General features: G+C 36.7%; 1 protein-coding gene across 1 annotated transcript; it reads right to left on the minus strand.

Annotated features, from left to right (window-relative positions):
• Window positions 1-955: 955 nt before the first annotated feature.
• Window positions 956-15,020, minus strand: LOC139119722 (uncharacterized). Its single transcript, XM_070683590.1, has 9 exons — window positions 14,857-15,020; window positions 10,408-10,604; window positions 7,932-8,128; window positions 7,469-7,521; window positions 5,688-5,786; window positions 4,460-4,630; window positions 3,413-3,549; window positions 1,732-1,972; window positions 956-1,109 (listed from the first exon to the last, which is right to left on the minus strand). Exons 1-9 carry the CDS (start codon window positions 14,933-14,935, stop codon window positions 1,078-1,080), a joined length of 1,206 nt encoding a protein of 401 aa, XP_070539691.1. The 5' UTR covers window positions 14,936-15,020; the 3' UTR covers window positions 956-1,077.
• Window positions 15,021-16,399: the final 1,379 nt, after the last annotated feature.

Here is a 16,399-nt window from a genome sequence, read left to right on the forward strand (position 1 = left end):
ATGGAAGTCAGGGAGCGATCAATTTTTGTACTTACTTAACGAGTAAACACACACTTTGTAATACCATTCCAAAGTCAATAAAATATCTGTTAATGCTTTAAAACTGGGAAAGGTTTTTAAAATTATTACAAAATGCGTCAACTGTTATTACAAAGTGCGAATTATTACAAAATGCTGATACCCTTGTTACATTTTGCGTAGACAATTTTTTATTACAAAATGCTGATACCCTTGTTACAAAACGCGTAGACTGGTTTATTACAAAATACTGCAGACGTTATTACAAAATGCGTCAATTATTACAAAATGCTGATACCCCTTATTACATTTTGCGTAAGTTATTACAAAACACGTCAGTATTACAAAATGCCGCAGCACAGGGACTCACCACGACCAGAAATCCGCTCAAAATTCACCAAAATATGACTTTTTTCTAGCTTTAATTACCCGACATGACTACCCGAAAACCGCCATTTTTCTAGCGTAAAACTGTTGGTCGAGGCTCAGTGAAGCACGTCACTACAGTGACGTGTATGTGACCTCTCAACTTCCAAACACAAACCTAGTGTTTTATCGTGTGATATCGATGACCACCGTTCGTCTTCTGGACATGCCTGTATCACATAGCTGAAATCAAATTTTTACTTTGTTGTTCATAGGCCGGACATAATCTCATTTTTGTTAAGCAATTAAGCTGTTCAAAAGCCCTTGTGTGGTACATCTATTTTGCTTTGTATTGCAGTATCAGTTATGATTTTACAGGTTGTGCCATTTGTTGTATAACTAGTGGCACAAAGGAGTTACATTCGATGTCCTCTTTTAGGATAACTCTTAAACTAATCTTTGGGCATAGGCAGTATATCCACCAGGTCCTCTGTTATTACGTGTGTAATTCATGAAGTTAGTTAACATTATTCAATACCAGGCTGCTAGGAGAATAACAATCCAACATGTCTAATGTGCTGTATCCATGCAGGAGTATACAATGATATTTTTTATTCTCTAAATTGAGTATGTCAGATACAATGTAGATTAATAATGATCTACTCCAAAACTGTTTCCGTCTTCTGGCATCGTTTATAAGGCACAGTCGACCCGACCTTTATCACCTAAAATATGCAAATATGATAAAGAAAAGTGTATTACTATAGAAATAATGGGCGACGCTCTGACCATTGGAGTTTATTTATGGACAAGGATGAGTATAGTAGGAAACCAAAATTTACCTTTTAGGTTTTCCTCTCACCCGTACCGAAGGGCGGAGTCTGTTATTTCCATTATATTATCAACGAACCCAAGAAAAACCGTAAGATTTACAAAAATTTCCCACGGGAAAGAAAACTTGGCCTCAGAACTTGTGCAATATGTGACGCATTGTCACGCGCGCTGTAAAAATTTGGCAAATCGGGAAACTGTTTTGGAAAAAAGTCTAAACTTGGCCCACGAGCGCTTCATTTTGTTTTGTGATTGGTTATGATCTTGTTCGTTGAAATCACAATTTACGTTTTAACTTTTACAGTTACGATGTTAACATTGTTATTCATATTTACGGGCATGTAGAACAAACATTACTGTGTATTTGTGGTCAGTCACGTGGTTAAGCTCGACCATTTAAAATGCGATGGACAGGGCATGGTAATATAATGTACAGCAATTGCCATAATACAATTTTAGTACATGCCAGGTATCAAATGAAACCCCTTATTGAAAAATTAATTTGCTAAACCTCACCATGCTTTATTTGTGCATCCATGCAGACTTTGGCAAACTTCCCATTCTCTTTCATTTTCCTAAGGGTCGCATCAAACCATTTAAGCATAGTGTTGTCTTTACGGGCGCCCATGAACACACCATCACTACAGCTGAAGATGTCACCTATGGGTTCCAGGAAGGCCGGTGTCCCACCAAGCATTTCCGCGTGTTCATAATCAACACTATGTATTGGCCACACAAGACTAAAGGCAGCATCAATCTAGCAGGGCAAATTCAAAGAAGCGAAATCAAGCACAAAGGTGGATACAAGATCATTGTTCTTCAAAACATAGGTAAAGAAGAAATATTTGGCAGGAAATTCCGAAATCGCTGAGTTGAGCAGCTGGTTGATGTGACATCGAGAAAATCTCGTCTGGGGATTGTTTTTGTATCAGTAAAGCTTTTGCATTTTTCAGTAACTATAGAGACAGATTTCAATATTCATGTATTCTGTCAAAAGAACATATGGCCGAACAGGAACTCCAAACTTATGACAGGAACTTCCCCTATAAAAGCCGGATTATCGTAAATCGATGCAAATGTAAAAAAGCCACGCTACTGATCGGACGTGCCCTCTTTGGTCCCAGAATCCCATTATTTTGCCATGTTTCAGGCGTTCATTGTCATCGAATCTTGCATATGATGACTGTGAATACATAGCGACTACACTTGAGTCAACATTAAACTGAAAAAATGTTCCGTTTTTTTTTGTCGGAGAATGCATGTTTCAAAGTGTGTTCCCTGTACGATCATTTGACCCCTCTCTGCATACGTCACTAAAGTGCACATCATGATTATTCAAATTTATCATACGGTCAAAGAAATGCTATGACAATTTAAAACCTCCCGCCCAGTGTATGCAAATCGCTGCGTCATCAGTAATCTCCTTATTGTGCACCCACGGTCCTGTAATTTTCCGTTTAAAGGAATAGAGGGACCTGGAATGTTAGATGAGCTACATTGCTAGTTATGTTTCGGACTTTCAAAACGCAGATTTACTGTTAATACCTTATATATTTGATATATTTTAGTGCTTTCCTTCCGTTAACATCAACTTTGGTCAATATATAAAGTCTTAATACTTTTTCCATAGACAATAGGACATAGAGAACGAGGCGGCGTTCCTTTTGTTTTTATGTATTGAGGAAACTATGAATATATTATTCCAGTACAAAACTAGCTGTATCTGTGTATTCATGTACTCTTGATTACTGATATCAATGTATTTGATTGAGCTAGGGTGGTTACAAGTGGATTTTTTTGCAAGAAATTGGATTTTGGTATTTTACCGAAATGTTGATTCACTTTACATGGTAGTCTATGAGAGAACTATGAACATTTTTTTCCAATATAAAACATAAAATTAACAATATCTGTGCATTTATGGACATTTGATAATTGATCTACACTTTGCCACCTGTCCAATATGTATTTTTCTTTTCTCTTTCATCAGCTTTAACAGTTCAAGATGTTTAATACGGGATACTACTGCATCTTCTTTGCTTGTGAACAAACTCAGGCGTTCTTGTTGTCCGAACGTGTTACCGTTCTGACCGTTCTTGCGAATTTTTATTATGTATTTCGACCACTACAAGTCGTTCCTATCCGAATTTCGTGGAAAATTTTACCTCTTTGAAAACATACTTGGCGAACAACATACCTGATTTTTTTCGATACTCTCAAGGAAACCTAACCTGTTTTCAAAGACACGGATTTGTTCTGATGTCACTGTCTCTGTACCCTCTTTACCGCTTTGAATTAGACATTGACGGTTACTATACCAGCCTTTGATAACACCTAGATGAAGGTAAAACGAAATATGTCATCACGAGAAGGGTTTCCAATCTGAACATTCTTGGTTGCAAATTTGAAATCCTACCATACGCAAAATAAAGATCATTGTTTCAAAATTGGCAGAAAAGCTTCTAAAACAGGATGCGTTAGTTATATTATAGGGAGTGTTCTTCTTCTATGCTATTTGTTTTTTTACGGCCGCACCGACCATCCACTGGAAACCTAAAGATCTCGGCAACAGAATTACATGCAAAGGTATTTCAGCAGAAAAAGGCAAAAACGCTTGCTGTACACCTTTCAAAAGTTGAACTTTTCACAGATTATTGTCACTACAGTTTAAATTAAACCAAAAATTTCCGGGATGTAATTTTTATATTTTTCAAGTATTTTTAAGGGAAGTTCTATGTTCAGTAATATTAAATCGTCAGCCCCGGTACTTTCACAACAAGTAAAGGTACTGAAATCGACATGAAAACTAACTTCTACCGACATTCGACAATAGAAGTGTTCACATATCTTTATATTAAATGTCATAGAATGCAGTGTATAGGCCGGTATACATGGTATTACAATTCAATAAGATGATGGTATAAGAGAATAAATACTCTCTCTCACAGGATTAAAAATAAAAATAGTAAAGGTACATCATCCTTTACCTGTCAACAATAACCGAATTGCATAGTAAAACAAAGTCATTCTTCTTTTCGACCTTATTGCTCTTGTTGACTGTTCTAGTTGTTTATAATTGATAACATTCATATTTCCAATGATCTTTTTGCAGATAGCCGTGCTGTCGTTTGTGGTTATTTCTAACTTTGTGTACGTTTAGGATTGTAAAATGAGATCTCGTTCCCAGCCTGTAAATATTTATCAGCCACCATATTTATCTGACACTTATTTTTAAAAGGATTACCTATTCTTTTTCCTTCCAGGGCATTCGGGTTAAAATTCCCGGGGTTTCCGGTACGGATGAAGAAACGTGCAGATGCATTGTAATCAAGTACACGTTCCCCATACGCAAATGCCCTTGCTGCCTCAATGGTGTTTTGTACTGGACAACCGTCGAATTGTCTCGAAAGTAAACCTGAAAACGGAAAGAGACAGCATATAGCAGGACATATAGAAAAGTTAGAATGGCAAAGAATTTTATGTCATATTAATTAGCGATAATTGTAAAAGACTGTTTTAAACATAGGCTTTTCTTATAATATAGGGTTATTCACAAAATACGGCCCTGTATGGACGAGGGCTCAGTGAGTGACGTATTGGACGAGCCGAAGGCGAGTCCAATACGTCACTCACTGAGCCCGAGTCCATACAGGGCCGTATTTTGTGTATAACCCTATTATTATACACCTCCCTCCATTAATCGTCCGTATAAACTAATTCTATGGTAAATTTTGAAGGATGCGGCACGCGCGATATGAGTGTAACGCGCGCGATTGTTGAAATAAAATTGCTACAAACCCCTGAAAATTGCGCGTCGCGCGTCTCTCGTATTCGGGACTCCGCGTACTATACAAAATACGGAAAGTTATTGGACGGTCAAACTCCCATAGGTTACGGCAGTAGGTGTATAATAATGTATAGTTATAACAAAATATTTATTTTAAGAAAGCAAATAGAAAAGGGAGAAAAATATCCATTGGTCACTTTTTATTCTTCATTTTTCTATGTTTATTTCAGAATTGTTTCCTATCCTGTGTGTCGAAGTAAATGCAGTGAGCTTAGAACATTATTCAATAGGTCTAAAAGGAATATAATTCAATGAGTACTTCGGCTGCTGATTACATAGATGGATGGATGGATGGATGGATGGATATGGATGGATGGATGGATGGATGGATGGATTCATCCATCCATCCATCCATCCATCCATCCATCCATCCATCCATGGATGGATGGATGGATGGATGGATGGATGGATGGATGAATGGATGGATGGACAAATGGATGGACGGATGGGTGGATGGATGGATAAAATATAAATATATTAACGAATAATAAGGAATATGATAAGGGATATGATAAGGGATATGATTCATGAATACAGAATACTCAGAAAATTTCTAAACGAGTATTTTAGTTTTTATGAGGACATTATGTTGTGATGTAGTTTGCAAACAGAAACTGCTTTTTACCTACGCCCACAGCTTCATATTCTGCTCCGTCACGATCAGCGTGGCAAGTGTGATATGGGGAATTCTGAAGGACGCACTTTTTAGAAGCTTCCCTGCAAACTATTTATGTTAAAGATAGATAATCATATTTAATGCATTTATGTTTTGATAAGACGAAATACAAGCTGTCTGTATATCATGATGGCTATGTTTCGGGTATTCGTTTCTAAAACCTACCTTTCGTTAAAATAGAAACTGTATATCAAATAACTAATACGTATGTATGCATGTGTGTATGTAGGTATGTAGGTAGGTAGGTAGGTAGGTAGGTAGGTAGGTAGGTAGGTAGGTAGGTAGGTAGGTAGGCCAGAATTGCCTCTCAGTGTAGTAATTTGCAGCAAAATTATGCCATTGACAAAATGTGCTCTAAAGACCATTAGAAAACTTTCACAACATGTTTTATATTCCCCAAAAGAGTATTTTTGTATTTATTCACATATTTTAACTGTAGATAAGGATGAGTGGGGCCGTATCTTTGCACTGCCATTTAAAGTTACAATGGAAACAAAATTACAACAGTTCCAGTGGAAGTTAAATCATAATATCCTGTATACAAACCGTATTTTGTTTCGTATGAATGCCCCCAGAGTTAAAAGTAGCTTGTGTACTTTTTGTCAAAAAGTTGACGAGACCATCCTTCATTTATTTGTAGAATGATAATTTGTGCAAATTTTATGGGGAACCTTTCTTTTCCTATGGGGCTCTGCACTTGATGCACCTCCTACTCTATCGACCAAACAAATTCTCTTAGGAGATACATCTTTTAACTCACTGTTGAATCACCTAATTCTTGTCACTAAGAAGACTATTTACAACTGTAATGGTTAAAAAGAGGCTCTAATATTGTGAAAAAAATGTGCGAATCACGAAGAGAGTTGAAATGTATATTTCCAAAAGAAATAATTGTATTGAGAAAGCTTTACTGAAGTGGGACAATTTTGAAGCATAATGTTAATGATATCTGTAACTTTGGAAAGTATCTTCTGAAACTGTGATGCTATGATTTAGCATTTATTTATGAACCTGTATTTATTGCTTCGTAAATGTATCAGCGTCCTTTTATTTTGATCGCTGCTTAAACTTATTTCTCCCGAAATAAAAAATTATTACAAAAAAATAAAAAAGGTAGGTAGGTAGAACACGATTGGAACTAATTTGGGATAATTGGATTTTCATATTTTCCAAATTTCTTAAAATTGTTATGTGTTGTATAGCTGATTGTTACAATATTGCAAATTACTCATAAAAACAAGTGAGTAATGTAAAAAGAAAAGCAGATGAGATTACATGAATTTAAAAACTTTGTAGATTTAATCGGCATTACTTCACCATCCAATTATCCCAAATTAGTTCCAATCGTGTTGTAGGTAGGTAGGTTGGTTTGATGTATGTATGTATGTGTGTGTGTATAAAATAAAATAATTCCGGCAAGCATTACCTCAGTATTGGGTGAGAGGGTGCGTCGACCACATACTTATCAAGAAGATTTCATTCGAGTGATTTGAGTAATTCTTAAACAATGCAAACTTCTCCGACTATTCAAACGAGAGTTACAGTGAAAATGGTCCAGAAATTAACAATTCAAAAGCAGCTCTGTAATAATTGTCAAAGAATACAAATTCACACGTAGATAGATAGATAGATAGATAGATAGATAGATAGATAGATAGATAGATAGATAGATAGATTCAAGAGAACGGATAATAAGTATATAGAACACAATAGATTATCTGCTTCCATACCTGCATTGATGACGTCAGGCCAAATACCTTTCATGTTACCATCAAGTTCATCGCTGCGTTTTAAAGTAAAATAAAATAATATTTAATGCATCCATCCATGCATGGAAGGAGGGTCCCATTCATAAGTTATTCCCTTGAATATAATTTGAAAAATCATTGAATAAATTCGTATTAATTGGCACAAAAGTTTTAAATTGATTCATTCGGTGCAAAGAACGACCCCTGAGTATGATCCACATATCAATGCTATTCAAGGATAGAAAATCTCCTACCCTGCTAAAAATGCCACCCCAAATAAATATTTTCGAGGTTAATGAGCAAGGTCGCCTCTTGCATTTACACTCCCCGTGTCAATTGTTCCATTGTGCGTCATGATTCTTGAATATGCTATCAACAAAGCATGCGAACGCCAGAAATTAAATTTGTGTACGTAACTGCGAAGTATTTGTAAAAGAATACTTACGCATAATACAAAGAACAGTTGCAAAGAGAGTCAACCATAAATGTGTAGATTCGATCGTCTTGCTCTTTCTTAAGTCCGTCCATTATTGTACTCTGCAAGGTATTTGTCGTTTGATGTAACATCAACAAATTTAGTATCAAATCTTCGCGGTTTCGTAATCCTCGGATGGCAGATAACAGATTACCACCAAAGCCATGCTGAAAATATGTAAGAGATCTGCTTTCAAAAAATGTTTTAATATTTATTTTATAATTTAAAAACATCAATAAAATTTTGATTTTAAAAACCCATTTAAAGTTTTTTTATGCATCTTATTTAACATCAGCGTTCTTTTCTGTCTCTCTAGAAAGATAATAAGCATACACAGACATCATTTGCGGGAAAAGTTAATACTTCAAGCTTTTCTTTTATTGTGTACACGATGAGTATCTATTTCATGGCTAAATGTGAAACCTCTCTCTATGCAATGGGGTCGTTTATTGTCAGACATGCAAGTAAAATTATAAGCATTTTGTAAACACAAACTGTCATTATCTCTTTGCTTTGAAGAGCAATAATGGCCAGGACACTTTTCCGAGCACAAAAAATAATCAAAGGGTCATTCCTACAATGCTTTACAGTAACGAAGGTGGGACATGATTATTTGCCTTTATAAAAAAAAGAACAAGTTCACATTGCTTTGGTAAATAATAAATTCTCTAATAAAAACCCAAAGAGTTAGATGATCATATGTAGAAATAAATGTGTCCATGTCTGGTTATAAAAACTACATGAAAGTGAAACATCACTTCAAATCTAACATATTCCTAATACAAGTTTACAATTGTTATTTGAGAACATCAAGGTAGAATGCGCCTCGGGGACAGATGTTTGGACTCTCAAACTTTACAATTCTTTTCTGATCTACCTCTTTTTTGGGGCTCATTTTAAAGGTCTTGCACTGAGAAAAAGTTTCATCCTCTAAGGCTTTTCGGCAATCAAGAAATGTGTGTTCCCTGAGGTTAACAGAAGGATTAAGCCATTTTGAATTTCGAATACCTTCAAATGTTGCGTTATTTGTTTTGGTTTCTGCCGGCTTCACCGACTTGGACTCCTTGCACAGTAATGGCGGCGAGACGGACTCTGTAAACAGTGACGTAAAGCAAATACAAAATGATTGACAGCCCTCCCCGGTTATTCTGGCCGATAAGGAGAAAGCATCCACTTCGACATCGAGTACGTTACACGCTTAGCAAATATGGTATAAAGTTAGCATATCGACCGCATTCTAAAACTGATCGGTTGAGCATCGCAAATCATGATATATTACTTGAGAAAAGTTGTCGAGAATTATATTCTGGTAAAATATGTGTACGTCTGTGCACCAACTCGCAGCGGTAAATCATTGTTCTGATTTCCATCGCTTTGGGCAAAATTGTACTGATTAAAATCTCCCCACATATTGCTCTAAAGAAGGAGCAAGCCTCAAAGTTGAACGGAAGGAAACTAAAAGTCGTATACATCAGCTATCAGAAAGTTGATATGCCCTGCGTAGAGGAATGCTGGTTCAATTTCGTTTTCGGGGTTCGTGCTTAGCCCTTCGAACGATGCTGTGTTTTATAGGCGTTGTACGGTCTCCCACGGGGAACACAGCACCGTACGCAGAGCTAAGGTCGTGCTGACTTTGATGGGAGTTATCGCACTCGACATTTTATCAATAACGCCATGTGCGTTTTATGCACATTCCTTAGGGGTTCGAAAGGTAGGGCAAGATATCCAAGTATGTGATTCCGGGAGAAACTCCCCTTTATATCGTTCACCTCACTCATCACGTTCACCCCACTCACGCGTTTTACATGAAAACAACACAAATCATCGCACTCACCCCGTCAAACATTCATAAACCACAGACTTGAACCAAGTCTAACGTGATCTCTATTTTTCATTCTTGACTTAGTAAGAGTCTGGTTGAAAGTTTATCTAAAGAAACTTTGCTCAAAAGTTTAAGTCGTTTCAATTTCCAGGCGCTTACAACCTTAATGGAAAGGATTAAGTTATGAAAATACTTTGGATTAGAAAACATGACAGGGAGTGAAAAATGAGGCAAAACGTGACATTACTCTATTGAAACCATAATGGTGAATAAGGTTTAAGGCATAAAATCACGCAAAGTCTAAAAGGACTATATATCTGCCACTGATTTAAAATTCAAATCTGCCATTGACAATCGATCAAATGACGTAACTCAGAGATAATATGCATTCTAAACTTTAACTCTTCTAAATACTGAACGTCTTGAAAAGGATGGTAATGATTTGGAAAAAAATAACAACAAAGGCACCTGCTGAGTAGAGCATCTTCATTTAACCGGAGAGAAAAGTATCACCCTAATGGATGTGCAGGACAGACTCTTTAAAAGTATGCACAAAAGTCAACACTGAAGTCTTTATTCTTTCTTCTGATCTCACATGATGTGAGAGAAAAGTTTTTGCCTAACCTGAATGATGTAACGACTGGCTATTGCGCGACCCGTCGAAATTGGCACCCTCTCAGACATCATGGCCATTAGAGCTGTATTTGGCACATCATGGTTCATGAGCATCGCCTCCAGTTTTTCTGGTATGTTATGATGTAAAGGCAGAGGATTTCCAGGGTAGCCGTACTCATTGTTTTCCATCTTAGCCAGCACGAAATCTGGGGACAAGGTAACAGTTAAGCTCAGGTTAGTGAAATCCAAGTGACAATATGCAATAAGCTATGTTAACTCTGATTGTCGAGCCATTATATAAGGTATTCAGTTGTTTGCGTCATATAAACTTTAATCTCAACAGGTATGCACTACAAAAAGACATGCCGTTTATGCAGAACCGTGTTTTGTACTTTAGCAATGGGAATTCTCCCATACGCCACATCTTTTAGTGGCGTCTTACAATCAGTATGAAAGGAAAAGTTGTAAAAGCAAAATATCCTTCAATTGCGAGATCGAGGGACAGAAACGCAAACAGTGGATAAGTCAACCACTTCTTACTATAGTAAATCTCAGACATTGTGTATAAACATCCATTCGACTTTTGTTCAGGTTTGAGCCCGCGTGTTGAAGAAACTTTGTGGTATGTTTAAAAGTTCCACCGCTCTTGGAACATTTTTTATTCTTTAACGTTTTCTCTTTATTAGTATAACATTTTCTCTTCACTGACATTAAGAAACTAAAAAGGATATTAGGAACGTCTTCTTGATTTATCGTGTGCTCAAACTGATATCATATGGAGCTATATTTCCTTTACTATTGTATGCAATTCACGTTTTTTAAAAGTTCGGGAGCTTATCATTAGAGAAAAGAATTCATTTTGAGTGCCTGAAAGCTAATATGCAACCACGTTACCAACGTCTGAAAATAAAGGAACATATACTCAAGGACATAGTTCAACGTAAGCACACCAATTTATCCCATGATACAATCAAATACGGCCACCTGGCGGCCATTTGTACAATGTTCTCATTTCGAGAGCTGTTACTGGAACATATACCTGGAATAATTTTTCCGATTTGTTTCAAAGTTTGTGCAAGGAACATTACCTCATTTGTACCTCATTTTGTGATTGTCATTTTGTAGAGTGAGACGTGTTCCACTCTTATGCTCGCACAACACACCTCTCAGGACAATTGTCCTTCAAAGATATTTTCTCACTACTTTTGATCAATATGCATTCAAAATGCAGTGCACATGTGTCTTCGTTGTCTCAATTGTGACGGCCCTGTACACCGATCTCCCTCAGATGGTGCCCTTCTATAGCTAACCCTGGCTTTTAGTGGTGATGCCAATTTTAGATGTCGATCATACCATACACAATACGTTAAAGGGAAAATAGTTGTTACGTCTGATATTTTTACCGATTTATGTTATCATCTACCCTAAACCTTTAATCAAGGTATAATAGCTGTAACTTTGATGATATTTTTATAATATTTGTTTGAGAATTTGCACGTCGGCATGTCAGCAAAAGCATTTACCATGCACAACCAACAAATGTGCTGTGTTTTTGATGATAAGTGAATTCTAAGCTGTACTAGAATCAAGTTGTCAACAAGTGCATTGGACAGGACAAACCTACAGTGCTGACAAGTCGAACAACAAGTAGAAGCAGACAAGGAAACAATACGACGATAGGCTACAAATAGAACATAAATATCGGATAATTCATTTCATTAACCTCGCGGTAGATTTAAATTTACCAGCAATTCACTTTTTAGTATAGGCAACGTAATAGATTTTATCGACGTTTGCCAATTTTTAATACTTTTGCTTTTAGTTTGAGAAGAAAGCTAAAAGCATTTGGTTTTTGATTATATGTTTTTTTCCTGGTTAAGGTAGAACGCACCTCGGGGACAGACATTCGGACTCCCAAACTTTTACAATTCTCTTCTGATATACCACTTGTTGGGGTTCATTTTCAAGCTATTGGTGTAAGAAAACTTTTCACCGGCTTAGTTTTTTCGCAGTTCGAAAATTTTTATTTTTCTCCATAGAGTTAACACAGGGATGGCGGCCATTTTGAATTTCAAATATCGGTAAATCTTGAGTTATTTGTGTCTCTAGTACCAAAATTTGCACGGTGACCCCCAATTTTTATTCTTGATTTTGAAAGAGAACTGTTGAATGATTCCTTAAGGAAAGTTTGAGCAAAATTTTAAATCTTTCACTTTCGAGGCGCATACTACCTTGAGTGCCATTTGCTTTAACTAGCTTTCTTTTCCTGTAGGCCTAATGACATTTTATATGTTTTACTATAATCTTGCTGTTAGTGCGGATGTATGATAGTTTTAGACTGTATCATATATGTGTTGAAGTTCTAAATAAACAAATGAATAAATATATCAAACGCTGTATCCACTGGAACTTTAACTCAAACCCTAACGAACTGCATATTGTATCTTCCTATGGCAGGTTGTTCAATAAGGTTTCCGTCATATATAGCCGGACACAATAGCTTAAAGAGATAAGCCTGGACTCTACCAATGTTGATTCAGTGTTTATAGACCTAGATATCCTCGGTACATCAATTCCTTGTTCTTCAAGCTTACCAGTGCTGAAGCACTTAAATCTTTAATCATGCAGTCACCTTCCGAAACAATTTACCTTGACCCCATTCCCACAGCCTTGTTGAAGAAATGCCTAGATATTTACTCCCCTACATAACTTCAACCGTATATCTCTCACTTCCGTCTAGTAAAGCACCTACATTTTATAAGCAAGCTGTTATCTCACCATTACCCAAGAATTCTTCGCTTGACAGTGACAATCTAAAACATTATCGTCAAATGTCAAAATCGCCATATCTTTCTCAGGTCATGGAATAGGTTATCTCTGCTCAAATCAAGACCTGCATAACACCCAACGCGCTAGTGGAATCACAGCCATCTAGCTACAGAAAGTTTAACAATACTGCACAACAGTGAGACTGCTCTGCTCAAGTTCATATTATCGGATATCTATCCGTCTCTTGATTCTGGTAACTACGTAATACTCATCTTCTTGATTTATCAGCTGCTTTTGACACAATCGACTACAACCTGCTTCTAAATCGACTTTCATGTCTTGGAACTACAGATGTTGCAATTCAATGGTTTTAATCATATCTCACTGATAGTTACCTGTCTATGTCCACAGATTGTGTTAACAGTAAACTTGCCCATCTTCATTGCAGTGTACCAGGAGGTTCAGTGCTCGGCCCACTACTGTTCATAATGTACATCTAACACGATTGGAACTAATTTGGGATAATTGGATCTTCATATTTTTCAAATTTCTCAAAAGTGTTAGGTGCCCTATAGCTGAATCTTGCAATATTACAATTTACTCACAAAAACAAGTGTATAACTTATAAAGAAAGGCAGATGAGCTTACATTTACAGATTAAACCGACATTACTTCACCATCCAATTATCCAAAATTTGTTCCAATCGTGTTATCTCTCCTCTCCGTAAACCGAACTATTTACATTTCCATCAATGTACAGACAACAGTCAGCTGCAGACTACCTATCCTTTTCTCACCAAGATTCATCATCGGCAGTCAGTTCAGTCGAAACATGTATCTCCGACCTCCAACAATGAATACACTTGACAAGCTACGACTAAATGTCGCCAACACAGAGGTTATCTTTATTGGATCAAAGTTTAACTTATCTCCAGACGCTGTTGACAGTATTACAATCTGCGCAAACACTATTTCAACTTTTGAAACAGCCAGTAACATTCGATATTTTTTTGATATCGACCACGTTTCATCAGCAGATTAAATCTACCTGTAAGTTATTTCATTGTCATCCACGTCAAATCGGATACACCAGGAGATACAGAAAACCTTTCAGAAAATAGTTGTCTTCTAAACTAGACTACTGTAATTCGTTAGTATACGGACTTCGAAGTTACAGAAGTTATCTCCTTAAAAAATACAGCAGCTAGAACTGTTTCACGGTGCAAAGTCAGACCATATACATCCAATCTTCAGACACCTTCACCAGCTACCATTTCAATACAAGCTTGACTACAAAATTCTTCGAATGACTAACAAAACCCTCAATGGCCACGCTCCAGCCTACATTCAAGATTTGATTAAGACCTACGAACACAACCGTGTATTGCGCTTTGAATCGAAAAATCGGTTGTGTGTACTGTGTACTGAAAACATACGGAAGAAAGGCTTTCTCATCTAATACTCCGTGACGTTGGATTTCCTTACCATGTGCTATTCGAAAACCAAATATTATGAACAGACTCATTTATTTGCCGAGGGATAAAATGTATACCAACTCGACCGCGCCTCCGAGAATAACATTGCTTATTGATTGTTGCGGGTTACAGATAATTTTGCTTTGATTGACTGAATTTGAAGTTTCTTGGCACTTTTTGAGAGAAGGAAAAATATGAATATGTTACAACTTACCTTTGGCTCCCAGAAAGAGAAACGCTAACGCAAACACTACATATAAACGCATTGCTACGGAAAAGAATGTATTAACCATCTGAAAGCATACAAAATCTTTGGCTGTAGGTGCGGAGGTAGAACCATTTGACAAAACAATTGTATGCTAATCATGTATTATCACTGTGACGCATTGGGTGGAGGCTGCAACTGATATACTTGAAAGATAACTGCGGGTTTATCGTAAAATGCGTACTATATTATACCATGCTACCATGCACTATTCTGATTGGATGAGAGCTCATTCCATCGGTGCTAAAATACTGTTTTAGCAGTCCTAAAACGGGCCCTTTAACCAGCATAGAGGCTTAATGCGGAAACCAATAAAGGGGAGGGCAAGGGAATTTATGGGGTAATAAATAAATAAAATAAACAATGGTTAATTTGATAATTAGTATTTTGTAAACATAGGTGTAGACTTTCTCATCCTCGTTTTAGAAATGCCTCACTGTACTTTTGGCACTTTGCCATACTTGCACTGTCACTTTTTGTCGTCTGCGTGTGCTGTCGTTATATACTGTGTGCGTTTATTGTCAATGTAATCCGAACTTATAAAATGTTCGGCCTCTGAGGTTGAATTCCGACGTTCCATCTCTCAGACGTCAAATTTTTGCATTTCCGGCTTAAGGTAGAAAACCCCGATAAGACGACAGAGACACACAAGTTGATATAATATTATAGCAATATAGCACTTGCCTATCGGCTCGTGCTACATGTCGCGAACTGTACCAAAATATCCTGTACACCCGCCTGCAGCGGGGGGGCTATTGCTTAATTAAAAGCGACGAAACCATATCTTTATCGTTAGTCGAAATAAAGTTTCTCCTTAATGAGAATTTAATGACCGTGCCTGTTATTGGTCGATCCACAGATGTTTCTGGAAAAGCACATAGTTTCGGATGATCTTTATTTTAAATGCCCGAATATAACATGTACTCAGACATTTTAGGCAAATTTCATTCCTAAATACGTGTCTTTAGGAATTGTAAGATCCTTTTGATTGGCTTTTGGGCAAAAGAGATTTTTCGGCAAAAACGCAAACGTTATTTGTTTGGTATAAAAATCTGATATTGCTAATGCCGTCAGCACAACGTAGTAAAGGATATAGATAGTCAAAAGAAATGCCGATGAACTTTGCTGGGAACTGGCATTAAACATTAAAGTGCCTGAAATATAGCTCTAGAATAAAAGTCATGTTGGTTGCAACTTTCCCATGCCATGTTTATAATATAACAAATTCTTCACAATAACGCTTTCTTACATATATCATAATCATACATGTTTTACTTTATTGTAAGAAAATATAACACCTTCTTCAATTATTCTTCAATTATTCTTTAAACATATCAAGCTGTTAATTACAGGATAAATTTTGGAGGAAAGCTTAGTCTTGGTGATAAGCGCGTACGAGTCGCATTAGCGCGTCTCCATCCATCAGAAATACAAAAGATGAAAGTTGCATAATTGCATAAAGCATCACCTGCATAAGTTACGTCAATTGGTT

The sequence above is a fragment of the Ptychodera flava genome, chromosome 20, assembly GCF_041260155.1.
Source record: "Ptychodera flava strain L36383 chromosome 20, AS_Pfla_20210202, whole genome shotgun sequence".
Taxonomy (NCBI): Eukaryota; Metazoa; Hemichordata; class Enteropneusta; family Ptychoderidae; genus Ptychodera; species Ptychodera flava.

Bases quoted from the DNA above. Each gene is read 5' to 3' on its own strand.
- LOC139119722 (XM_070683590.1), bottom strand. From the start codon at position 14,935: ATGGTTAATACATTCTTTTCCGTAGCAATGCGTTTATATGTAGTGTTT. The intron at 4,631-5,687 runs GTAAAAAGCAGT...TTCCGTTTTCAG, and splicing joins ATATGAAGCTGTGGGCGTAG to GTTTACTTTCGAGACAATTC. The intron at 1,110-1,731 runs GTGAGGTTTAGC...TGCATATTTTAG, and splicing joins GGATGCACAAATAAAGCATG to GTGATAAAGGTCGGGTCGAC.